Below are 26,935 nucleotides of genomic sequence, written 5' to 3'. Positions count from 1 at the left end.
ACTTTAGAAACAAGACCAAATAAACAACTACACTTTAGAAACAAGCCCAAATAAACAACTACACTTTAGATCAAATCAATCAATCAATCAATCAATCAATCAATCAATCAATCAATCAATCAATCAATCAATCAATCAATCAATCAATCAATCAACCAACCAACCAACCAACCAACCAACCAACGAACCAACCAATCAATCATTATCACTTTACAGAAGGAAAACAAACATGCCCACAGTCGCTTATAACAAGCAGACATGGCAACACTGGCTTGGACTTCGCGGAGCTTTGATTGACGTCAGCCCCGATCCAATGGGAGCCCCAGGCGCCTGCAACGTCACGCGTGGCGACTAATCACGCGGCTGGACGTCAGCTGGTGCAAGGTCCCGCCCCCCCGCCACCCTCCCCTCTGGGTTTCATACGTGTCAACCTTTTACAGTCTATGGTGTCAACCAACCCATTGGCAAATAAAGGAGAAACAGCGCCCTCTTTAGCTTTGAGTTCACAAAGTTTGTCATGAACTGCCTATGAATGCAAATTGGATACAAAGATAATGCAGAAATTAATTGGATTTTAATACAGTTGTTCCGAAACCTTTTCATGTCAAGGACCCCTAAATCGACATATATTAGCCTGCGGACCCCCATTTGAAAAGATATGCCTGCAGGGACCCCCATATCTTTTTGTAAGGTTCTAGCAGTGGTTCTCAACCATTTTCATTTGAAGGACCCCCAGCTTAACATGCATTAGGCTACGGGCCCCCATTTAATGGCATTTTTGGGACCCCCACTTTATATTGTAAAATCAATGTAAATTTTACTCTGAGAGTGTACAAAATGGAACCATTTGTACACTCTCAGAGTTACAGACCCATGAGGGTCCATTTGGTTCCAAACTATATGCTGGGGGACCCCCTAGAACTCCCTCAAGGACCCCTAGACATGAACTGTCTATGACTGCAAATTGGATAAATGTAGAAATGAATGTACAGTTAGTTGGATAAACCAGATGGATTTGTCCGAGGCGTAGAGGTCTTTAAATAAATACCTTTTAAATGATAATGGTAGCCAACAAATACTAGAGTAATATAAAATAATTTATTCGTGCTATTTCCTTTTTCTTAATTTCTTTTCCAAATAGGCCTATATTTATAAATAGGCCTATATTTATAAATAGGCCTATTTGAAATTCTGAAATGGGACATTCTTTATAATGAGTAACTTCTGCTGTTGGTACTTTCAGTACATGTTGATGCCAATACTTTTGTACTTTTACTCAAGTACTTAATTGTAACAGAGCATTCTCTACATTGCAGTATTGATACTTTTACTTAAATAAAATTAATAATATATGAGTACTTTTTCCTTTTTTTGCCCACGTAAAATGTTTCCTTTCCCTTTTTACCTCCTTACATGATTTAACAAACTGTTAATAAATACTTCAATCAATCAATCAATCAATCAATCAATCAATCAATCAATCAATCAATCAATCAATCAATCAATCAATCAATCAATCAATCAATCAATCAATCAATCAATCAATCAATCAATCTCTTTTATCCAACAGTCTCCCTTCTTGTACAGAGTGTGGAGGTAATGATGAACCACGGGAGGGCGACACTTAGCCACAAACAGACATTAACCAAACCAGAAAGCACTGATCTCTTTCTAGTTGATAAGCAAACAACAGATCTACAAGCTCACAGCGGTTCGCGCGCGCCGCGCCTCGCGGGCTTGTAGATCGGCTATACTTTCGACAAAACTGCGCAGCCGCAGTACGTAGCCAGTACGTGTCAACGCTGCCTGCCGTATGTCGGCGCTGGACTGTCGTGAAGAAGGATATCCATCTGATGTGGACATGTTTATGTTTTTGTTTAGGAGATTATAAATAATAATTCACTGTTTTAATTTAATACAATTATGACCGTTCACAAGAGTGGTGTGGTCGTTGGTTTACGAGACAATTTTGGTATTTATTTTTATTTTTATAGTCATGTGAAAGTGTTCAGTCATGCAGTCTTATTATTATAGTCAACAAGTCAAGCGTTTAGGAGAGGAATTAATTGTTTTAATTGAATACAATGACTTAATTTATCTAGACGTTTGTTTGTGTGTTGAGAGAGACAGAGACAGACAGACAGCCAGGCAGGCAGACAGACAGACAGACAGACAGGCAGGCAGATTTTCGATTGAAGTATTTATTAAGTTTGCAGAATTACAGTACATTTGAAGTACAACTCAATACAAAAAACTGTCAACTGTGAGTGGACGACCCAATAAGTATTGCACTTGTTTACAAGAGGGTCCACCTTATTCAATTCATCATACAGACAGACAGGATGGGGTCTGACACCAGGACTGTGTTGGTGACTGGAGGGTGTGGCTTCATGTGAGTTCAATTCACTTCATCAATAACATAAATAATATCAATAACTGTCACAGTTACACGTTAGGCTACTGTAAATATTAAGGGGTTATAGTTATTTTAATAATGCTAGCTCATCATGACTACTGTACTATAATATAAGGTACAGTATATGCTATGCTTTGTTTTTGAGGGGGTTTGTTTTAAAAACGCCATTGACAATAAAGAGAAGTTAATGTTTGTTTTGTCACCGTTTGTTGTACATCATCGTTACATCATCTAATCATCTTAAGATGATAAGAGCGCCCCTCACTTCACACAGGTGTGACTTTTATGATATGAATTGCCCACTTTTTTATGATATTAGTTGCCCGGGTGGGCCAGGGGCAGGTGAGCAACCCTTAGTGTTTTATTTACCTGCCAGGGTCAGGTGGGCAACCCTTAGTGTTTTATTTACCTGCCAGGGGCAGGTGAGCAACCCTTAGTGTTTTATTTACCTGCCAGGGTCAGGTGGGCAACCCTTAGTGTTTTATTTACCTGCCAGGGTCAGGTGGGCAACCCTTAGTGTTATATTTAGCTGCCAGGGTCAGGTGGGCAACCCTTAGTGTGTTATTTAGCTGCCAGGGTCAGGTGGGCAACCCTTAGTGTTATATTTAGCTGCCAGGGGCAGGTGGGCAACCCTTAGTGTGTTATTTAGCTGCCAGGGGCAGGTGGGCAACCCTTAGTGTGTTATTTAGCTGCCAGGGGCAGGTGGGCAACACTTAGTGTGTTATTTAGCTGCCAGGGGCAGGTGAGCAACCCTTAGTGTTTTATTTAGCTGCCAGGGGCAGGTGAGCAACCCTTAGTGTTTTATTTTCCTGCCAGGGGAAGGTGGGCAACCCTTAGTGTGTTATTTAGCTGCCAGGGGAACCCTTAGTGTTTTATTTTCCTGCCAGGGGCTGGTGGGCAACCCTTAGTGTTATATTTAGCTGCCAGGGGCAGGTGGGCAACCCTTAGTGTTTTATTTAGCTGCCAGGGTCGCGCAAATCTTTGAATGTATATTCTTTCACAGCGAACGTTTTTAACTCGAGTCTTTGCTTCTGGGGGGTACCTGGAACAACATGTTTTCAGATGGGGGCCGGTGGCCAATGACATATCATTTTTGGGGTCCTTGAGATGAAATATTGAGCACCACTAGAAACATAGGTATTTAAGAAAACTGTCAGGATTTAGAAGACTTTTTTTTTCATTCTGACGTCAGGCTTAAATGGGTTAATATAATAATAATAATAATAATAATAATAATATTTATATTTCCAGTGGTTCCCACCTGGTCTAATATTAACGATATTAATATAATCATATTTATATTTCCAGTGGTTCCCACCTGGTTTGCTCGCTGGTCCACAGACATCCTGACTGGAGGATCATTAACCTGGATAATGTGAGTCCATCCACACCACTGTACTGTACTGGTACGGTACGGTACGGTACTGTACTGGTCGATTCAACTCACTGTCTTTTGTGTACATATGTATATGTGCTTCAACCAGAGAGCTCCAGGCATCCTGTAATAGGAAATGATACATGTTATAAAGCCTTATCAACATATTAAACATATAAATTATACACGTTATAAAGCCTTATCAACATATTAAACATATAAATGATACATGTTATTTGGTGTAATAAACATAATAATGAAACATCGTGTTGTTTGTCTTCCAGTTGGACTACTGCTGCAGTCCCAGGAGTCTGGAGAGTGTTGAAGACCACCACAACTACAGCCTGATCAGGGTGTGTGTGTGTGTGTGTGTGTCTGTGTGTTCACGCGTGTGTGTGTTCACGCATGCGTTCGTGTGTGTGTGTGTGTGTGTGTGTGTGTCTGTGTGTGTCTGTGTGTTCACGCGTGCGTGCGTGCGTGCATGCGTGCATGCGTGCGTGCGTGCGTGCGTGCGTGCATGCGTGCGTGCGTTCCTGTACAGGGAGACGTGTGTAACCCCAGGCTGGTGTCTCATATCGTGTGTGTGTGTGTGTGTGTGTGTGTGTGTGTGTGTTCCTGTAACAGGGTGACGTGTGTAACCCGCGGCTGGTGTCTCATATCGTGTGTGTGTGTGTGTGTGTGTGTGTTCCTGTAACAGGGTGACGTGTGTAACCCGCGGCTGGTGTCTCATATCGTGTGTGTGTGTGTGTGTGTGTGTGTTCCTGTAACAGGGTGACGTGTGTAACCCGCGCCTGGTGTCTCATATCTTTGTGTGTGTGTGTGTGTGTGTGTGTGTGTGTGTGTGTGTGTTCCTGTAACAGGGTGACGTGTGTAACCCGCGCCTGGTGTCTCATATCTTCCACACAGAGAACATCGACGTGGTCTTTCACCTCGCCGCCAAAACACACGTTGGTGAGAACAGCTCTGGAAAACTATCTGGAAAGAGTTTTTAACACAAAATAACAATTGACCCGTGGGAGGTGAAGGCTAGTTAGCAGGCATAGACTTCAAAAAGGGAAATAAACCTTCCAAGGAAGGGACTCTGGCTGCACACTCCAGGGAACAGAGACGGACAACTTACTGCATCAACTTATTTATTAGCTCGACGCGTTTCGCCGTGAGCTTCGTAAGACCTGACGAAGCTCACGGCGGGGGTGGGGGAGAGGTCCTTCACACAAACAAGTTTATAGAACTAGTGATTTTGAAGGTCTTTTGTAGAATGTAACATTTCGGACCGCTTGTAGGATTTGATAATTGAAAATGTCTTATCAACTAACCGGTTAATCGATTGATAAGTAGGATGACATGCCCAAAATTGGGATGTCAGGTTAAAGTGTTTAGCGGAAGTTATCCACTGTTTAAAGAGGCAGGTGGCGGTCCTGAGACAGGCATTATAATACCTTTTATAAGAATTTTCCATTAATTGTTAACCGTTACGTTTAATTGAAGAATTTTACATAACGGCGATGAATCCATTCACGATTCACTTTTTAACATCCCTAACTATTATCTTCCTGAATGAACAATCTTTGACCTAATCCACGCCCCCCCCCTCCTCCGCCTCCGCCTCCTCTTCCCCATCCAATCAGAGGAGTCCTTCGTGTCGCCGGGCAGTTTCCAGCGGGTCAACGTGGAGGGGACCAGGGTGGTCCTGGGGGCGGCCCGGCGGGCGCCACGCCCCCCCAAACGCTTCATCTACGTCAGCACGGACGAGGTGTACGGAGACAGCCTGGACCAGGTGCACGCACGCACGCACACACACACACGCACGCACGCACACTAGGGCGTTCACTTCTAGTCATCATTTTTACTAGTTTCCTAGTTTACTAGTCTACTAGATCCTCATGGTGTTAGATAGCAGAGTGTGGAGGTAGATCTCTAGACCCTCTGTAGCATTCAAAACACTAACTATAGAAGACTAAAAAGTATAAGAACAGGCACTAGAACCCCTTTTGGCGTTTCGAGCATCATGTTATACTTTATAGCTATCTCTGTCCTCTAGAGCTGTCCTCTCTGTTCTACTACATCTGTCAGGTGTTTGACGAGAGCAGCGGTTTGAGACCGTCCAACCCGTACGCCACGACCAAGGCTGCTGCCGAGTTCCTGGTGACTTCATACTGGGATAAATACAAGGTGCTTTTATTATTATTATTATTATTATTACAGAGCCCTTATTTAACAGGACCAATACAAAGCATCATATTTTGGAAGACAAACTAGAGTTAATTCTAAGTAAGGAGAAAACAGCAGATCTCCAAGCTCACAACCTGTGGGTTAGATCAGTGGTTCTCAACCAGCGGTCCGGGGACCACCAGTGGTCCTTGAGGGGTTCCCAGATGGTCCCGGCATGCAGCTAAATGACGGAGAGTTGGAACCCCCCCCCTACACAATTAGATAATGTAGAAGAATTGTTATTTTGATCAACGTTTGACTGTTATGTCTCTTATTGTGGACAAAATCTTAACACAATATTCTTTCGTTTTGGGTCTGAGAGGCTAAATGTCATCAAATGGTGGTCCGTGGCTCAAATGGGTCTGAGAGGCTAAATGTCATCAAATGGTGGTTCCGTGGCTCAAATGGGTCTGAGAGGTTAAATGTCATCAAATGGTGGTCCGTGGCTCAAATGGGTCTGAGAGGCTAAATGTCATCAAATGGTGGTTCCATGGCTCAAATGGGTCTGAGAGGCTAAATGTCATCAAATGGTGGTCCGTGGCTCAAATGGGTCTGAGAGGCTAAATGTAATCAAATGGTGGTCCGTGGCTCAAATGGGTCTGAGAGGCTAAATGTCATCAAATGGTGGTCCATGGCTCAAATGGGTCTGAGAGGCTAAATGTCATCATGGTGGTCTGTGGCTCAAATGGGTCTGAGAGGCTAAATGTCATCAAATGGTGGTCCGTGGCTCAAATGGGTCTGAGAGGCTAAATGTCATCAAATGGTGGTTCCGTGGCTCAAATGGGTCTGAGAGGTTAAATGTCATCAAATGGTGGTCCGTGGCTCAAATGGGTCTGAGAGGCTAAATGTCATCAAATGGTGGTTCCATGGCTCAAATGGGTCTGAGAGGCTAAATGTCATCAAATGGTGGTCCGTGGCTCAAATGGGTCTGAGAGGCTAAATGTCATCAAATGGTGGTCCATGGCTCAAATGGGTCTGAGAGGCTAAATGTCATCAAATGGTGGTCCGTGGCTCAAATGGGTCTGAGAGGCTAAATGTCATCAAATGGTGGTCCGTGGCTCAAATGGGTCTGAGAGGCTAAATGTCATCAAATGGTGGTCCATGGCTCAAATGGGTCTGAGAGGCTAAATGTCATCAAATGGTGGTCCGTGGCTCAAATGGGTCTGAGAGGCTAAAATGTCATCACATTGTGGTTCCGTAAAAAAAGGTTGAAAACCACTGGGTTGGATCATGGATAATTTAACATTGTAAACAGTATTTATGAATCTTGATTTTTAATGTGTGTTTTTCTATCGTTGCAGTTTCCCGTCATCATAACGAGGAACAACAACGTGTACGGGCCCAGACAGTACACAGAGAAGGTACTCTACGCTTAACCCGCTCTGGGCGGGAACCCGTTTTGGTGTTTCAAAGCATTATGTTATACTTTAGCTATTGATAAATAGCAGATCTGCAAGCTCATAGCGCGCCACCGAGTGGCACGCTACAAGCTTGTAGATCTGCTATTTTTGAAAAATCGTGAAAATGTGCCACAGATCTTTGAATATATTCCATATATATTCCATTTGTACACTCTCTGAGTTACAGACCCATAAGGGTCCATTTGGTCCCAAAGTATCATTTAGCTGGGGACCCCCTGGAACTCCCTCAAGTACCCCTGGGGGTCCCCGGACCCCACTTAGGGAACCCCTGTTCTAAATGACCTCTGTTTCTATGTCAGTGGTTTTCAACCTATTTCATGTCATCACACTGTGTCAGTCATCCACACCACATCTATATCACGTCCCAATTTTGGCCAAAAGTATTAATAGTGAATAGTTGATGTATTAATTATATTGATCGTTGATGTTTGGACCTTTTCTCTTGTGTCCAGGTCATTCCAAGATTTTTGTCCCTCTTACGAGCAGACAAGAAATGGTAAGTGTCTCCTTGCCTGGTGGTGTGTGTGTGTGTGTGTGTGTGTGTGTGTGTGTGTGCACACACGTGCGTGCGTGCTAGAGGTCTTCACGTGTCCAATTTGACCGACGCGGGCTGTACTCAAATGTACCCAGAACCGAATGGCCCCCGCCGCCTATTATTAGAATTCTAGTTCCGGGCCCGGGCGGCTGGCGTAGCCGTCTGGGCACCGTGGCTGGTGATCCAGTCTGGCAGTGTGCCGCGGGTTCGACTCCCGATCCAGACGGTCTTTTCTGCGTGTCACCCCCCCCCCCCCCCTCCCATCTCTCTCTCCCCATTTCCTGTCAGCCTACTGTATACCTATCCCTCTATAAAAGATAAAATAGAGGTGAATAAATCTCTCTAAAACCCCCCCCCCCCCAAGAATTCTAGTTCCGAACTCGAAAAGTACAACGAGAGATGTCGTAACCAGAGCCTAGCGGACCCGGCTATTATTATAAATATTAGTTCCGACCAGCAGCAGCACTGAGAGAAGTCGGAAGACCTCTCGAACAGTGCTTCTCAAAGTGGGGTCCGCGGACCCCCAGGGGTCCTTGAGGGACTTCCAGGGGGTCCCCAGCTAAAATGATAGTTTGGAACCAAATGGACCCTTATGGGTCTGTAACTCTCAGAGTTAAATTAACATTAATTTTACAATTATAAATTTGTGTCCCAGAGATAGAAATGCCATTAAATGGGGGTCTGTAGCCTAATTCAGGTCAAACTGAGGGTCCTTTAAAATGTAACAGGTTGAGAATCTCTACTAGAGCTGTAAAAATCTTCTCTTATGGGGGTCCCTGGCATGTGTGTGTGTGTGCGTGTGCGTGCGTGCGTGCGACACGTTTGTGTGTTTCTAACCTGTTCTGGGTCCATTAAACACGTGACTCCGCCTCTTCGGGGTCACATGACAGCACCATCCACGGGACCGTCCCCAAGTCGCGCCACTTCCTGTTCGTGGACGACGTGATCGAGGCGTTCCTATTGGTCCTGGAGAAGGGCGTGGCCGGAGAGGTCTACAACATCGGAAACGACTTCGAGATTCCCATCACGCAGCTGGCCCGGGAGCTGGTCAGGATGGTGGGTTCAGTGGGCTCTCTGTGTGTGTGTGTGTGCGGTAAATGGTGCATTTATATAGCGCCTTTATCCAAGGCGCTTTACATAGACTGTGCATTACATTCACCCATTCACACACACACATTCACACACCTTTACATAGACTGTGCATTACATTCACCCATTCACACACACACACACACATTCACACACCTTTACATAGACTGTGCATTACATTCACCCATTCACACACACACACACACACACACACACACATTCACACACCTTTACATAGACTGTGCATTACATTCACCCATTCACACACACACACACACACATTCACACACCTTTACATAGACTGTGCATTACATTCACCCATTCACACACACACATTCACACACCTTTACATAGACTGTGCATTACATTCACCCATTCACACACACACACACACATTCACACACCTTTACATAGACTGTGCATTACATTCACCCATTCACACACACACATTCACACACCTTCACATAGACTGTGCATTACATTCACCCATTCACACACACACACACACACACACACACACACACATTCACACACCTTTACATAGACTGTGCATTACATTCACCCATTCACACACACATTCACACACCTTTACATAGACTGTGCATTACATTCACCCATTCACACACACATTCACACACCTTTACATAGACTGTGCATTACATTCACCCATTCACACACACACACACACACACACATTCACACACCTTTACATAGACTGTGCATTACATTCACCCATTCACACACACATTCACACACCTTTACATAGACTGTGCATTACATTCACCCATACATACACACACACACACACACACACACACACACACACACACACACACACACACACACACACCTTTACATAGACTGTGCATTACATTCACCCATTCACACACACATTCACACACCTTTACATAGACTGTGCATTACATTCACCCATTCACACACACACACACACACACACACACACACACACACACACACACACACACACACACACACACACACACACACACACACACACACACACACACACATCTTTACATAGACTGTGCATTACATTCACACACACATTCACACACCTTTACATAGACTGTGCATTACATTCACCCATTCACACACCTTTACATAGACTGTGCATTACATTCACCCATTCACACACACCTTTGCATAGACTGTGCATTACATTCACCCATTCACCAACCTGCACATCAGGAGCAATTCAGGGTTCAGAGTCTTGCTCAAGGACACTTCGACACTAAAGGTGGTTGCACACCGGCCGCGGTTTTCAGAAAACCGATGGAGAAACGCAGCTAAAAATCTGAATTCGCATCCGATTCACGCCCGGTGTGTGGAGACCTTAACTCTGGGGGAGCCCACAGGGTTCGAACTGGGAACCTTGCAGTTACCATCCAGCCACTCCACCGCTGAGCCACTGTGTGTGTGTGTGTTGCAGGTGAAGAACGTTCCAGAATCACAACTGGACGACTGGCTGGAGTTTGTGCCTGACAGGTGAGTGGCTCCGCCCACCGACAGGTGAGTGGCTCCGCCCACCGACAGGTGAGTGGCTCCGCCCACCGACAGGTGAGTGGCTCCGCCCACCGACAGGTGAGTGGCTCCGCCCACCGACAGGTGAGTGGCTCCGCCCACCGACAGGTGAGTGGCTCCGCCCACCGACAGGTGAGTCATAAAATCGCCGGAAAAAAGCAGAAAATGTAAAAACATTTAAAACAGGCTCCGTCCATCCGACGTGTCCAGACGCCATAAGCAATCCAACCGACGGATTCAAACGTCCTAGCGCATCTTCAATGATATCAAACGGTATTCTGAATTTTTTCCTTTTTTTTTAATTTTTAGTTGGACCCCAAGGCCACCGTACGCTTTGCTCTACATTCATGCGCGGTCCCGTTCACTTCCCTGTTTACCGCTGCAGAAAGAATGCCTCGTATCTCCTCATCCAGGGAGCTCTCCGTGGTTCTGATCTGATGGATATACTAAGCGCTTCATTTCTGACTTCTCATCCGCCTCTCGTTCAAGATATGAACGCGATGAATTATTAGTGATATTATGGAAACGAGAGCAAAGAAATCTCTGTTTTTTCCCGAACAGAAGGGGGGGGGGGGAGGGCCCAAGCTTCTATTTTGAAGGAATCCCGGCGCTGATTGTGTTAACACTCATCTTTTACTTTCTCTAATAACTTAAACCTAAAACATAAACCAAAAAACTAAAGTTGTTCTTTAAGGTGAATGACTGTGTCTCCCCCTGCAGGCCACAGGTGGACCTGCGCTACCCAATCAGCTCACAGAAGCTGCAGCGGCTGGGATGGAGAGCCCATGTGACCTGGGAGGAGGGGATCAGACAGACAGGTAGCTGTCTGTCTGTCTGTGAGGAGGGGCTGTCTGTCTGTCTGGGAGGAGGGCATCAGACAGACAGGTAGCTGTCTGTCTGTCTGGGAGGAGGGGCTGTCTGTCTGGGAGGAGGGGATCAGACAGACAGACAGGTAGCTGTCTGTCTGTCTGGGAGGAGGGGATCAGACAGACAGGTCTGTCTGTCTGGACGTTTAAACAGGATAGACGTCTAAAAGACTTTAATTTTTAGACGTTTTTTTATCGCATCTTTAGACGCACGTCTAATAGCCGGCTATTGCTCAGTGGGTTGTTATCCTACTCATGTTTTAGTCACTAAAATAACTCCTGAATCATAGCTTCAAGCACTCCTAATTCCTGTCTGTCTGTCTGTCTGTCTGCGTATGCGTGTCTGTGTGCGCGTGTCGTTCAGTCAAATGGTATGAAGACAACCCAGGCTATTGGCTAGAAGCGGGCCAGAACCAAGGACCAATCAGCAGCACGCTGGAGAAGTGACATCACATCTTCACAGACCTCAACGCGCGTCTAGAAACGCCTCCATGATGCTGTTAGAGTGAAACGCCTCCATGATGCCGTTAAGAGTGAAACGCCTCCATGATGCCGTTAAGAGTGAAACGCCTCCATGATGCTGTCAGAGTGAAACGCCTCCATGATGCCGTTAAGAGTGAAACGCCTCCATGATGCTGTCAGAGTGAAACGCCTCCATGATGCCGTTAAGAGTGAAACGCCTCCATGATGCCGTTAAGAGTGAAACGCCTCCATGATGCCGTTAAGAGTGAAACGCCTCCATGATGCTGTCAGAGTGAAACGCCTCCATGATGCCGTTAAGAGTGAAACGCCTCCATGATGCCGTTAAGAGTGCATCGCTGGACTTCTGGGAAAAGACGTTGACGTTCTCCGTGTTTACATTCTCCGTGTATGAAACCAGTGTTGTGATCGGTCGGAAAATATCGTTATCCGCAGGAAATACGGGTGATCTGACGGATGTTTCCGATCCGACACTTCCAGCTATGAACTCTCCCTCTGCCTTACGTTGGGACCATCGGCAATGTTGCCATGACAGAAGTATGCAATGTGGGCCACGGTGGCACAGTTGGTAGTGCTGTCGCCTCACGGCTAGAAGGTCCTGGGTTCGATTCCCGCTCGGGGCGCTGTGGGTGCTGGCGGTGTGTTTCCTCCTCCGCGTCATCAATGCCCATACCCGAAGGCGGGGTTGGCGAAAGGTTCTTTCTGTGTGGAGTTTGCATGTTCTCCCCGTGTCCCCTAGGGTAGGTACCCTCACAAAAACATGCAGTAATCCTGGTCTCTAAACTGCCTCCCCCTGGCCAGCCGGGGCGCCTGATGGAGGGGAAAGGAACTGGTTGGAATAACGTGTTCCTTCCACGCGCTACGTCCAACCAGGGAAACTCCCCCCTGTCAGGTGTAAAGGAGCAACTTGGACACTCAGGCATATATGGGGACTAGGTTGGCGGAGGGTGTGTAGAGCCCAGGATCACATTAGATGATTGACACAGGGGTGAAAAATGGGTTACAAAATCGTGGGATAAAAAATATATATAAAAAAAAAAGAAGTATGCAATGTGGCCGTCTGCAATAATAATGTCTAGGGGTGCACGATTATGAAATTATGACCGATATTCGATCTCCGACTATTTGCAGGGGCATATCTGCCGATACCGATTCTGACCAATTCCGATATTATACAGAGGACCACAATAGAAACAAATAATACTTTTAATAAAGTATTACATCAATAAATAGCCTATATACTATTTTCCAAGTGTCCAGGTTTCACAGCTGAAGTACACAAATTAAATGTAGAATTATTTTTATTTTTTATTTATTTATTTTGCTGGTGAAAACCGATTAAATTATTTTATTTTTTTAAATAATGTTTTAATATTATTTTACTGATTGATCGTGCATCCCTATTTAATGTCTAATAAATGTTTATGTAGTGCAATATACCTTTTTATGGATCCTGGTGGATCTCTATGGCGACACGGAGGGGAGCTCGGGTGTAGGATAGATTTATTTTGTGAATCTGAGAACTATATACCGAGCGACATCAGTTCATTCATGAGCTTTCAGCGTCAGCCTAATTCCTGAAAATGATCAAATAAAGTGAACCTGCAACAGCTTCGGTCTCCACTTGGTGGCGACAGAGCAGCGTCTGCCCACCCAGAGCCACAGTGACGTGGGTGTCCAGTCTTAAAGGGCCACTTTCAATGATGTTTGGGAGACAAGAAACACTTTCCTGGGGTTTTTATGTGGGTAATTATGTGTTTATAGGTATTTTAGTATTTCCACTGTCCATGATGTCATGGACACTGGGCTCACTTAAAAACACATATTACTCACATACTAGCCTCGATACCCAGGCTTTCATTTTACAAACCCAAGGACCGAACTCCATTCAAATAAGATATGGTTGCAAAAGGGGTGAAGTTTCCCTTTTAACCCATTTAAACCGGGAAAGTCATTGTAGATTTGAGCTAAAAGAAGCACTAAAAGTTTGTTTTATACCATCCATTCAAAAATAGCTAATACACAAAATCATTTTGTGCTGCGCTGCTTACGAGCATGTAATCTTGAGAAAACATCTCGACATTTTGTGCAAATCTTTGCTTCTGCGAGGGAGGGAGATGGGGGTCGGCGACCAAATGGATTTAATTTTGGGGGTCCATGACATGGAATAAAAGTGTTGTAGAATTTAGAAGACATTATTTTGTACAATGAGTAATTATGTGACAAGAGAATAACAAGTGGTTGTACTGGGAAAACACATTGAGAATAAATCAAAATATTTTGAATATTTTTTTAACATTATTAAAAAGACTAAAAGAGCACAACATATGTTCAGATGGATGCCCGTGGACAATTTCATATTAATCTGGGGTTCCTTGATGTGAAGAAATGTGGAAGCAAGCCCGAATAAGCAGCTACTGTACACTTTAGAATCAAGCCCTGAAAAAAACAACCAGCAACTACCAATAATTTATTTGCAAGCAAAAAAAACAAGTCAAAGGTTGCTTATAATAAGCAGACATGGCACTGCAGCCTGAAGGAAGCAAAGCGCCCCAGTACCTTGGCGGGGAAAAATGTGGATATTTTACTCATGACAGCTCTTCCGTTGCTCCAGACTGTACGACGGAAGCATTTATATTTTACTCATGACAGCTCTTCCGTTGCTCCAGACTGTACGACGGAAGCATTTATATTTTACTCATGACAGCTCTTCCGTTGCTCCAGACTGTACGACGGAAGCATTTATATTTTACTCATGACAGCTCTTCTGTTGCTCCAGACTGTACGACGGAAGCATTTATATTTTACTCATGACAGCTCTTCCGTTGCTCCAGACTGTACGACGGAAGCATTTATATTTTACTCATGACAGCTCTTCCGTTGCTCCAGACTGTACGACGGAAGCATTTATATTTTACTCATGACAGCTCTTCCGTTGCTCCAGACTGTATGACGGAAGCATTTATATTTTACTTATGATCAGAGCTTCCGTTGCTCCAGACTGTACGACGGAAGCAGTTATATTTTACTCATGATCAGAGCTTCCGTTGCCCCAGACTGTATGACGGAAGCATTTATATTTTACTCATGATCAGAGCTTCCGTTGCTCCATGTATGACGGAAGCATTGCAAGACTAGAGAACCTCCCAGTATGACCACTATGAATGTATGTGAAACAGCATTATACTGGAATGTTTACTGATGTGATGACTGTTATTTCCTAAATCATTATTGTTGATTCTACACGACCAAAAGAGATTACTTTTTCATACAATGCTTATATATAAAATATATTTAAATTTAAATAAACAGTTATTAACTTCATATTGGACTCGACCACATGTCTAGTAACATCACTACTAGACTCAAACAACACACACAGAACAGACACAACGCTCGTTGTACATTTTGCAAATCCAAATTTATTTTAATGGTAAAATCAGAATAAATGCACAGATAAGTCATTTTCTTGTTTTTCTCGTCGTGCAGTGCTCTTCGTGCACAGCTACTAAAACTAATACAGAAAGCAAATACTAACTACCAGGCCTGGTGGGGGGGAAAGGGGGGGGGGGGGGCGGGAGGTGTCACTGGCCAGTCAGTAACAGGCGACAAAACACCCGAAATCAAGGTATCGCAGAGATTTTTACTTTACGGTGAAATGGCCTTTTCGTTGTAAAATTCGCTTCCGTTGATCTGCAAGTCCAGCTTTAACCACTTAAACAATCTGGAGAAACGATAATATATTGTAAAGAAAGAAAGAGCGCATTTTGGGTCGCGCTCTCATTTCACACGAAATATTTGAAATGAAACGAAAGTGAGACGTTTCACTTTCAACCTGGACATCTTGGGACTTATTTTGGGCGTGATTTTTAAGTGGTTACAAATAGCAGATATAAAAGCTCATGGCGCGTTGGGCGACGTGGCCCAGTTGTGAGCTTGCAGATCCAATCGCCCGATTTTAAAGTTGAAATAATATAACATTAATAAAAAAACTTAGCGGGGCGGGGCTTAGGGTGGTTTGTCGAATCACCGCGGTCTTCGCCGCGGTGTTTTCAACCCGCTAGTTACCGATTGGATGGATTTACTGCTTGGCCATGTGCCCCCGCCCCCCCTCCTCGCCGCCATGCCCCCAAGGCCTTCAATATGCAGATTATTACAACAACAGCCAGAGAACCAACCACAACTCTGTGTTCATACAGACGTTTTGAAGATCGTCCAGTTCGCCAGACGCTCACAAGGGTGTTCCAAAGAGGAAGGAGGACAAAGAACTCAAAACTAAAATCATTCTAAAAAATAAAATAAAAACAGCTTTTTTTTGTTTTATTATTTAATCGACTTGGAGAGAAATCTGGACAAGTTTTCTATTATTATTATTTTTTTTGGGTACTTGATAGTACTGCAATGCTGTGTGTTTGTTGTTCGTTTCTGTTTTTAGAAAAATTGTTTAAAATGATAGCTATCTCTTGTTTGTTTGTTTATGTTTTTATCCAAACCTTGGCATTGTTGGTTGGTTGCGTTTGTTTCAAATTCCCGTCGTCGCCAATCGAAACCATTTGATCGCAAGAGTATTATTTCTTTATTCTCTTTATTATCATTAGCGATGGATCCTGTCGCGAAAAAAATAAAATAAAATAAAAAATAACAGGTCGCGGATTTGATATCGAGTCCAATATTCTATGACTTTTAAAGGTAACTCGTGTAGGATCTTCCCCAAATATATCACTGCTTGGTGATTCAGATCAAAACATCAGAACCATGATTCCGATTCTGTAATCACTGCTGTGTGACTTCACATCATATCGGAAGAGGTTAATCTTTGGCCACATTACAGACATTAGTACATATAGTCCTCATTCCTTTGTCTTGGATTATACTCCTTTCTTTGATAAAAATGACAGTGCAAGTAGGCAGGATGCTACTTGTGTGTTTTTTTTTTTGGGGGGGGGGGGGGGCGGCTAGGGTTGGCATGAGAAAGTGCCATCCCATGTCTAGAACACAGTATAGTACATGTCAATAACATAGTAGTCGTCTCGCGTCGCCAGACAACTATTCCACAATCTCCGAATGCTAGTATGTATTATACAGTCTGGAAAATTCCGTTCACAAAGACATTTTTAAAATATCTTTACATCCAATTGTTTTAATTTCCATTACTGCCAAGCAGAGAGCTGAATATTGCGCTTAAGATGATTTAGATTTATATTAGGATGAATTCGCGCAACTGTAAAGACGAAACGGAAGCGGGGAGGTTGCTTCACTTACGATTCATCGCTTACTCACGACCGGAGCTTCCGTTGCACCAGACTGTACGACGGAAGCGTTTATATTTTACTCATGATCAGAGCTTCCGTTGCTCCAGACTGTATGACGGAAGCATTTATATTTTACTCACGATCAGAGCTTCCGTTGCTCCAGACTGTACGACGGAAGCATTTATATTTTACTCGCGATCAGAGCTCAGACTGTACGAGGGAAGCATTTCTATTTTACTCGTGATCAGAGCTTCCGTCGCTCCAGACAGTATGACGGAAGCATTTATATTTTACTTGCGATCAGAGCTTCCGTTGCTCCAGACTGTACGAGGGAAGCATTTATATTTTACTCGTGACCAGAGCTTCCGTCGCTCAAGCATTTGGACATTGTGGGAGGCCACAGTCTGGCAACGCCACACTAAATAACACAGTGATATATTGCAGAGGAACCCCCACACGTCACATATCTTTAACATTTAAAAAGCTCACACTACCCCAGAAAAATAGAAATCTCCACTCATACCGATGACGTTCGACATTCAAGTGCCAGTGTTTTCTGTTGTTTTATTTCATTTTTTTGTTATTTTTTTTTAATGTTTACTGTCTTTTGGTCAAGTCACTTTTTTATTTTAAATATCAACTTTTTCATCGTTAGGCTTACAAAAATAAATATTTCTCAAAAATGCTCGATAAATTAATACAAACTAGCAGCGAAAGTAGACTCTAGTACTTGTGTATGTGTGCAAATAGCTAAAAAATCCCTCCAGTGACTGCTGCAGGTAACTAGAATTCACCCTGCCTGGTCCCTAAGAAACTCTGCTTCATAGTCGTGAGGAAAAAGAATACTCAACCATCCCCTCTTTTTCTAAAACTCAAACTACATTTCAGTCTGGACGCCCCTCCACACACACACACACACACACGCGCGCATGCACGCACGCTCACACACACGTAAAACGGAAACACTTCTCAGAAGCTTTGACTTTTTGTTTTTCTTCTAAAGACTTAATTGTGCAATAAAAAGAAAAAAACAAATTAAGTGTAAAACGACCACTTTTTGTTCACTTTCGAACAACCCCCAGATAGTGGTGCCGACAACAGGCCGCAAAGACAACACGTTATCAGTAGCACCATTTTATAATATTCGTTCCCAGGGACTTGCACAGAGGTGGCTGTACCACCATGTGGCAGGGACATGCACAGAGGTGGTTGTACCACCATGTGTCAGAGAGGCGGGGGCTGAAATCCCATTAAGAGGGCACTTTGACAGAAATAGCGAAAATAGCTGATCTACAAGCTCGTAGATCAGCTATTTTCGATGCGCAACCCAGCACTCTTTATGTAGTGGAGCTGCAGCTAGGTGCAACGACATGGATTTCTACACAAATTAGTTCAACGCAAAATGATACGTTCCCAAGTTCAGGAGACTTCAGGAAAAAAAGCAATTCTCCTGAATGCTGCCCTCGGGGATATATAGCATGGAAAGGAAAGGAGTGGCATTTTGCATTTCTTTCACCATGTAGTAAATGCTGCATTCGTGGACTGAAGAGGGCAGTTGTTTTACAGACGGGTAAAAGGGGCCGGGGGCTGAAGCCCCCTTTTGATGTCTATGTGTGCACGTCCCTGATTGTTCTGAATCCGCTGGAGAGAAAAAATAACTCCACCACGAACGTATAAATAAAGTCAAGATGGCTCCGGGCCGCGCCCCACGCGTAGCCTGTCAATTAGGTGACAACACCGCCACCCGCTGGCCGTCTGTGGTCATTACATTGTTAAGGCATCAAAGCGTAATTATTATTATTATTTCCCACCCCCCCCCACACCACCAACGACGACGACAACGGCGGGGTTGGAACGGTTCGGTCGGGAGAGGACGCAGCGGTGGAATGGTGGAAAAAGTACTCAATTGTTTTACTTAAGTAAAAGTACTAATACTGCAATTTAGAACAAAAAAAAGTACAAGGAATTGAAAATGTACTTGAGTAAAAGTACAAAAGTGTCGGCATCAAAATGTACTTAAAGTACTAAAAGTACTCATTGTGCATAATGTGCCATTTCAAGTACAAAATCTATTGAAAATAGCAGATCTACAAGCAGAGCTTGTAGATCTGCTATTTTCAAATGGCCGGGTTGAAGTGGTTAATGTATGTTTTCTAATCGAAATTTAAATCTCCAAAGTACCTAAAGTTTTCAAATAATTGTAGTGGTAGTAAAAGTACAAATAAATGTTGGCTCTGAGATGTAATGGAGTAGAAGTAAAAGTACTGGAAATTGGAAATACTCAAGTAAAGTACAAATACCTCATAATTGTACTTAAGTAAATGTACTTAGTTACTTTCCACCACTGACGAAATGAGAAGTCGGTCTGTCGAGAGGACAAAGCGCTCAGAAATGAGAAGTCGGTCGGGAGAGTACACAGCGCTGAATCTGTACTTAGCCAAAGCAGACGACAACACGTCTATATTATAGTATAATCAAATGCGCTTCCGTCGAGCAAATCAATAAACGGTAACATCGTTTTCCAAAGTGGGGAAAAACCAGCCCTGATCCTGGTCCGCGGTGATACAAAAATCAAGGCCAAACCGCGTCAAAGTCATATAAAATGTATAGCCTTTGTTTTTTAAGGGATACACTGACATTTTAATTAGTCTTGCAGCTATTGTAAAATAAATAAATACTTTGCTATAATACAGTTTTATCAGTTTTAGCCTTACTGGAAAACAAAAGCGTTGCTCCTGTTTGAACGGCTACAGATACCTATTACCTATGGATTTACAATAAAGCTTTTGATTTATTCGGATTTACAAGTAGTGCCAATTTATGTCTCCCGAGATGTTGGGAAACGCTGTAATTTAGTTTGGAGACTAAAGGCTCATACATAGTCTGGATTTATCGGTGGTGAGGTGACCACCGAACTACAACATGACGTCACTGAGCCACGGTGAAGAGCAAACCACCGCCACTGCCCCAGCCCTTCTCTCCAATTTTACTCACCACCGATCAACGTTATTTCAGCTCCAGTGGTCAGCTCACCACCAGAGGGGTGGTCACCTCACCACCGCTCAACGTTATTTCAGCTCCGGTGGTCACCTCACCACCGAAAATCCAGACTATGAATGAGCCTTAAGCCGCACTCACAAAAACACCACAAAATATCACGGAGCGTGCGTTTGATATTTCCTCGTCGACACACTTGAAATCGATGCCATTGACGAAGCACACACGCCACCCAGCAGGCACTGGTTTGACTGCAGAACCCGCTATTTGTTTTTTGTTTAATTCGCCGTTTTTTTAATAATTAAAAAGAAATAGCGGATTCGTCGTGGACGAGGACGTCGCGTTATGATGACGTAACCACAAAGTATATAACATAATGCTTAAAAACACCAAAAGGGGGTTCCTGACATCCTGAATGAACGGGCTAAAAGTCCTCCAGAGAAATGATACAACATCCACGACAATGCTTTTTTGTTACTCCGACCCATCTCTTGCCATGTCACCTGATTGTCAATCTGCTGCAACCTGCGCTACTACGACTCCAGAATTTCAGCTGCTTGAGGGGTTAGAAAAATGTGCATCCGTGCCTCGGCTGCACAAAAAAAAGAAGGAAAAACCTCTCAGTGTCACGTCCAATTACACCGAGAGTCGGTGTCGAGCATCTCCACCGAACATGCAAATATCACAATTTAGGAGTTTGTTCCCAGATGCAGTTTGAAAATTCCAACATGACCCACGCGATCCCCCTGAGCCACCAACACCCCCCCCACCCCAGAGCGCACTGGAACGTTGCTATAAGACTAAGTCGACTGCAGTTTACTCTCTAGACCTCTCCATCAAACGTGTCCTCAAAGCCTAAGAGGGGAATAGGCTTGTGTTTTATAAGATATACGGTTCAAGTTGGACCTGACCAGGACGCTTTACAGAGAGAGAGAGAGAGAGAGAGAGAGAGAGAGAGAGAGAGAGAGAGAGAGAGAGAGAGAGAGAGAGAATAAAGATATTAAACTAAATGAAAGAGGCTTAAATTTACTTTTTTCGCTTGGCGGAATCCTTTGAAATCCTTGACCAAAAAACAACAACACTTTGCACACTTTTACACAGCGCCAGGGTTAGCGTTAGCGCCAGGGTTAGCTCAGCGTACAAATTGCCCAAACTGAGCGTCGCCGCTCACGGCGGGAACTACACGGACCGTAGGCAACAAAAGAAAACGACCTCACCTCAACCCGGTATGTGGTTAAGTGGCTCGTTTTGAGTCCCATCTATTTATACTTCATGAGATTCTTCGCTTCGCATTTGCGTTTTTTATTATTTTTATATCACAACTACAATCTTAAACGGCTCAATTTCCATGACAACAAAGTGGTTCACCTAAATTAAGTGTAAACCAAACCCCCCTCCCACCGGATGAAAACCCATGAATAAATAAATACATGTTTGGTTGTTTTGTTTTCCCGCCATCCATCTGGCAGCAACAACAGTGCATTTCTTTACCCGGCTCCGCTGCGCCGGAGTTTACTTTATTTACATTTGAGAGGAAATTGAACCTTCAACCACTATAGAGTCCAAATGAGCGCTGGGGCTTGAATCTCAAGCTAGGGATGAAAGACGGCCATTTCGCAACGCGCTGTAAGCTTGTAGATCGGACTGTTTTAGGTTTTTTTTTATAAACTCGGTAACAAAAGTTTGGAAACTTAAGTTTGATCCATTATTTCTCCACTTTAGTAAAACCAATTGGTATTGTATTTTATACTGTTTTAATGGTTGATTAGTCCCCTTTACAACGAGGTACAGATCGGAAGGATCGGGCGATCGTGGAACGAGCAACACAGCTAAACGTCTGGGTAGCGCCTCCAAGGAAAGTGCCAAAATGGCAAGTGGTTGATATTCAACCCTTGCTTTGATTTGCTTAGCGGATTGGATGATTATTCTCCCACAGTAATAAGGGTTTAGCGGATTGGATGATTATTCTCCCACAGTAATAAGGGTTTAGCGGATTGGATGATTATTCTCCCACAGTAATAAGGGTTTTAGCGGATTGGATCTTTTAGACCTGAGAACGATTCTACAAATGTCTTCTAAATCATGACAGTTTTCAGAAAACCCTGTTTCTGTATCAGTGGTGCTCAACCTTTTTCATTTCAAGGACCCCCAGAATTATCTCCATTTGGCTGCGGACCCCCGTGTGAAAATATGTTGTTCCAGGGACCTCCCAGAAGCAAAGATTTGATTTAAAAACGTTTGCTCTGAAAGAATATTGTAAGAAGATTTGCGCCAAATTTTCACCTTTTTTTTCAAGACAATTATTATTCAAATATTAGTCAAATAATGGAGCAAAGTTAAGTTTCCAAACTTCCGTTGTGGAGTTTAGCTTCAGTATAAGTGGTCAAGTTGTACAGCCCATGTATTGGAAGGGTACTTTATATTTTGGCCCAGGCTCGCCTTTTCATCCCAGACTTAAAAATAAGAAACTGAACTGGAATGGCTTATTCTAGGAGAAGACTCTTCATATTAACAATCCAGGATAGAGTGAGCAAGAATTTTATTTGAACTCTTTAATGTTTCGTCTTTTTGTTTAGTTTTTGTCTCCATGTTTGAATCCTCCTTGAAAGATGATTATCTTTTTGGCAGACAAGGGGTTGTCGAAAACGTCCTGTCGTCGAATCTCTCTCTCTCTCTCCCCCGTTTAAAAGAAATGGGCGTAAAAACGGGAGCCGGTTTTCCCAGAAGCGTGCCACAAAAAAAAAAAACTAAAAATATTAAATGAAAAGAAAAAAAAAAATAACGCAGATCTAGCTGTAGGCTCAAAAAGTGCGTCGCGGTTTTGACGCACTTTGAGCTGCTACTGTTGAAGCCTGTGTGTGTGACACTGTAGTTTGATCAAGTACAGCATTCATTTAATTTTAATTTAAGAGATGAGAGGAGGATTCTAACCGACAGCAACAACGTCACCACTATGACGAGAAAGGGCCGACCCACGATGCAACAAAGCGAAGGTTTACTTTCATTTTTTTAAATTCCATTGACTGGCAACGATTTGCTGTGGTCGGTTCAACTACCAGTCGAGACAGTCTGGGTGGAGAGTACACCCGTACAGCAGGGGTTCTCAACCTGTGGGTCTGGACCCCCAGGGGGGTCCCCACACATTTAATTTGGGGGGTGGCGGACGGGACCCAAAATACCTCAACAAAATAGAAAGAAAGAAAAGACAAAATCCATCACGGCATCAAAAGTAATCAACAAACTATACTGTAAAAACTGCATGGTGAAACATTGGTCAAATTGTCAAATAATATAAGATAGCAGATCTACAGGCCACAACGCCTCGCATTGCGAGGCGTTGTGAGCTTGTAGATCTGCTGTTTTTTTGTAACTAAAATCTAAATGGAACACTTAATTCCAAGTGCTTCTCAGGGTGGTGGGGGGTCCCCCAGTTCAAATGTAATTATTTTGGGGGGGTCCCAGGTTGAGGACCACTGCCACACAGTAACAGCAGGTGGTGATGCTTTTGGGGAAACGGCTCGTCAAAAAACCCCGTGACAAAAAAAAATGAACTCCGGTGAAGACCAACGAGAAGTCGCGTCGAGTCGCGTCGTCATCGCACTAGTTTTTTTAATTCTAGTTTTTTTTTTTTTTTTTTTGCCAAGGTTTGATTTAGCTCAAGCCTAGTTAGATTTTTTTCTTCCTTCCTTCCAAAAAAATGTTTTAACTAAAGAAAATGTTTAAACCCAAATAGGACATTAAATAACATCTTTTATTTGTCAGATTTATGGCCAAGTATATTTTCCTTTTTTTTGGCCAGTTATAAATGACAAGAAAAAAAAAAGAAAAAAAAAGGGGGAAATAAAAAATAAAACAAGTTCAGAAGAAGAAGAAACGTACTAATTGTCGAAAAGGCACACACAGTACATAAACAAACAAATGATCCTCCATTTTTTTTCTTTTTCATTTTAAAAAAATAATAAGGAAAATGCAGTCATTTGTAAGAGCGGTGAACTTAAAGAACAGCAACAAGTCCTAGGAGTCTACGTTTGCTATCGTTGTGGCCAACTGGGGGAGGGGGACACACACAAAACGCCCCTGTTCCCCTGATCGTTGTGGCCACTAGGGGGGGGGACACACAACGCCCCCTGTTCCCCTGGGGGGGAGGGGGGGGGGGGGGAGACACAAAACAACACCCCTATTCCCCTAATCGTTGTGGCCACTAGGGGGGGACACAACGCCCCTGTTCCCCTCGGCTGAACCAAAAGACTCTCTCTGGCTTTTCTTGTGAAACATTACGATATAAGAACAGTGGTTCCCAAAAAGGGAGGGGGTTTATCCAGGGACCCCCCCCCCCCACACACACACACACTCCCCCAGGGGTTCCAAATGAACACTTCATCTCTTATGAGAGGTATGGGGGGGGGGGGGGGGGGAGGGGAGGGGGTGGGGCGGCGGGGGTCCTTGAACTAAAAGCAAAAACAAAAGAAAACAGAGACCACTGTAATAAAAGGATCGGGGGGGAAACTCCTTCTCTCTCTCGAGACCCTTCGCTCAAATAGTTACACATCTGTTTCAGGCCTGGACGAACTCATAGAATAATCCAATAATATACATCTTTCAACAAGTGGGGGAGGGGGGGGTGGGGGGTGTGAGGGGGGGAGGGGTGGGAAGCATAACAAAACAAATCAAACCTTGATTCACGAGTGACAACTACAACGTCTGAGGCTGCTTTAAAAAGTAAAAACTGGTCAGAGAAAATAAACAAAAACCAAGAGCATCTCAGCAAAAAGAAAAGAGGAAACAACTAACCGAGAGGCGATACGTTCAGAAAGAACGCCATGTCTGCCCAGGGCTCGCTTCTAGCTGCTCAACTGTCTGTCTGTCTGGTGGCCTGTCTGTCTGTCTGGTGGACTGTCTGTCTGTCTGGTGGACTGTCTGTCTGTCTGTCTGGTGGCCTGTCTGGTGGTCTGTCTGTCTGTCTGGTGGTCTGTCTGTCTGTCTGGTGGCCTGTCTGGTGGTCTGTCTATCTGTCTGGTGGCCTGTCTGGTGGTCTGTCTGTCTGTCTGTCTGGTGGCCTGTCTGTCTCGTCAGTTCGAGCAGCTACGAGATTCGTTCCATTAAAAAAGCGTCAAAGTTACACAGGGTGGGGAAAGGGGGGGGGGGGCTGGGGGGGAGGGGGGCTAGCCGAAGGATCATCTTAAAACGCCCCCCTCCCCCCTCCCCCCCGTCCATCGCTCGACGATGCGCTACGAAGGAAAAAATAAAAATCACGCAGCGTGCAAAAACGCCTGGATGGTTTTCATTCAGTCGGTTCAGTATTATTATTGTTGGATGTCCACCAGTCGGTTCAGAATTATCATTATTATTGTTGGATGTTCACCAGAAATCTTCATCGTTGGGAATAATTATATTAAATGTGTCCTTCGTTTGCGTTCTTTCCTCCACGGAGGAAAGTCAAATAAAACATAAAATAAGGAGCTAGTGATGATCGTTAGCGTGTCTTCTTCACGGAAAGAAAGTAAAAACTGGACAAAGGGGCGCGCCTCTAGCTCGTAGTAACAAAGACTCTACGGGGAGGGGGTGTGGGGGGGCGGGGGGTCAAGCAGTGAGGAAATGACCGGCTGGTGAAGACAGACTGGGGAGCGAGGGATGGATGGAGGGACGGGTGTAGAAAAGAGGGTGTGGGGGGGGGGGGGGGGGGGGGGGTGTGAGGGGAGGAAGAGGGGACAAAAGAAGGGATGAGGGGAGAAGACTAGTTAGTTGCCCCACCAGTCCACCTGGGAGTGGGTGTAGTTTCCTCCGTAGCCGTCGCCGCTGTAGAAGTTACCGAATCCACCTGCGGACGAGAAGGAGGAGGAGTCAGTTATATGGGGGAAGTTGAGCCATTTTGGGAGGGAACACTTATTGGTGTTTTAAGCATCATGTTATGCTTTAGCTGTTGAAAATCTGCTATTTTTGAAAAATCGTGAAAATGTGGCACAAATTTGGAATATGTATTCTTTCAGAGCAAACGTTTTTAACTCAAATCTTTGCTTCTGGAGAGGGGGTCCCTGGAACATGTTTTCAGATGGGGGCCGTCGGCCAAATATATGTTTAGGGGTCCTTGACATGAAAATGTTTGAGAACAACTGAGATAGAAACATAGGGTTTATCAGAAAACTGTCAGGATTTAGAAGACATTTTTTTAATTGACTATTTAGGACCAGAGGCCACTTTTTTCCCACCCTAAAACATGAACACCAGGTATTATTATAATATACAGTATTTGTTAAAAATCATGCTTTTATGTGGACATGCCCACCACAGTAAACAGACAGTTTCTCCTGTGCGCACTGCCACAGGAGAAAGGGATCGCTTGATTTTAGTGATGGGAGATTAATCGGCAAACACATCAGTATCGGCCGATATTAAACCAATAAACCAATTAATCGGTATCGGTAAAATATCGGATTTAGCAGATATTTAATTATATTATAATTATGTTGAAAAATAAATTTAAAAAAGCCTGAAAAAGCCTTTTGTGACGATGAAGGCTGCAAATTATATCAGTGTTTTCTGGGGAAGCTTTGAAAAGAGTCAATAGTTGGAACATTTAAAACAAAATACTACATTCAAGCTGTTTATTTTGGGATATGAGCCAACATTTGAATAACTAATATAAATAAATAGCAATAAATAATTGCTTTTTTCAAATTCAGCCTTTTTCCAGAATGCCCCAAATAATTATATTTTTTTAAATACAGAATGAGATCATATCGACTATCGACTA

General features: G+C 43.8%; 2 protein-coding genes across 8 annotated transcripts in view; one reads left to right on the top strand and one right to left on the bottom strand.

Annotated features, from left to right (window-relative positions):
* The first annotated feature begins 1,845 nt into the window (after positions 1–1,845).
* tgds (TDP-glucose 4,6-dehydratase) lies at positions 1,846–25,630 on the top strand. Of its 3 annotated transcripts, none has more exons than XM_083759073.1 (14): positions 1,846–2,392; positions 3,725–3,791; positions 4,076–4,144; positions 4,652–4,742; positions 5,420–5,568; positions 5,865–5,963; positions 7,304–7,363; positions 7,876–7,919; positions 8,849–9,014; positions 10,498–10,553; positions 11,310–11,407; positions 11,820–12,154; positions 12,239–12,472; positions 12,977–25,630. In XM_083759073.1, the coding sequence occupies exons 1-12, from the start codon at positions 2,343–2,345 to the stop codon at positions 11,900–11,902; spliced, it is 1,032 nt and encodes a 343-aa protein (XP_083615199.1). In that variant the 5' UTR covers positions 1,846–2,342; the 3' UTR covers positions 11,903–12,154; positions 12,239–12,472; positions 12,977–25,630. The 3 variants fall into 3 exon arrangements, with proteins under 3 accessions (XP_083615199.1, XP_083615200.1, XP_083615198.1); XM_083759074.1 differs by having other exon boundaries at positions 11,820–12,472; positions 12,977–21,837; positions 22,565–25,630; XM_083759072.1 differs by having other exon boundaries at positions 11,820–12,472.
* LOC310854427 (ATP-dependent RNA helicase DDX3X-like) overlaps positions 22,573–26,935 on the bottom strand; it is a 50,423-nt gene continuing 46,060 nt past the window's right edge. For all 5 annotated transcript variants that reach the window (XM_083759067.1, XM_083759070.1, XM_083759071.1 and 2 more), the window contains one exon: positions 22,573–26,002. In XM_083759067.1, coding sequence (XP_083615193.1) covers positions 25,923–26,002 — 80 coding nt within the window. In that variant the 3' untranslated portion in view covers positions 22,573–25,922. The remainder of the gene's footprint in view (positions 26,003–26,935) is intronic.

This window comes from Protomyctophum parallelum (genome assembly GCF_964188405.1).
Source record: "Protomyctophum parallelum genome assembly, chromosome: 23".
Lineage (NCBI taxonomy): Eukaryota > Metazoa > Chordata > Actinopteri > Myctophiformes > Myctophidae > Protomyctophum > Protomyctophum parallelum.
The sequence above is the reverse complement of the archived record's forward strand: the minus strand, read 5'-3'. Positions and strand labels throughout refer to the sequence as shown.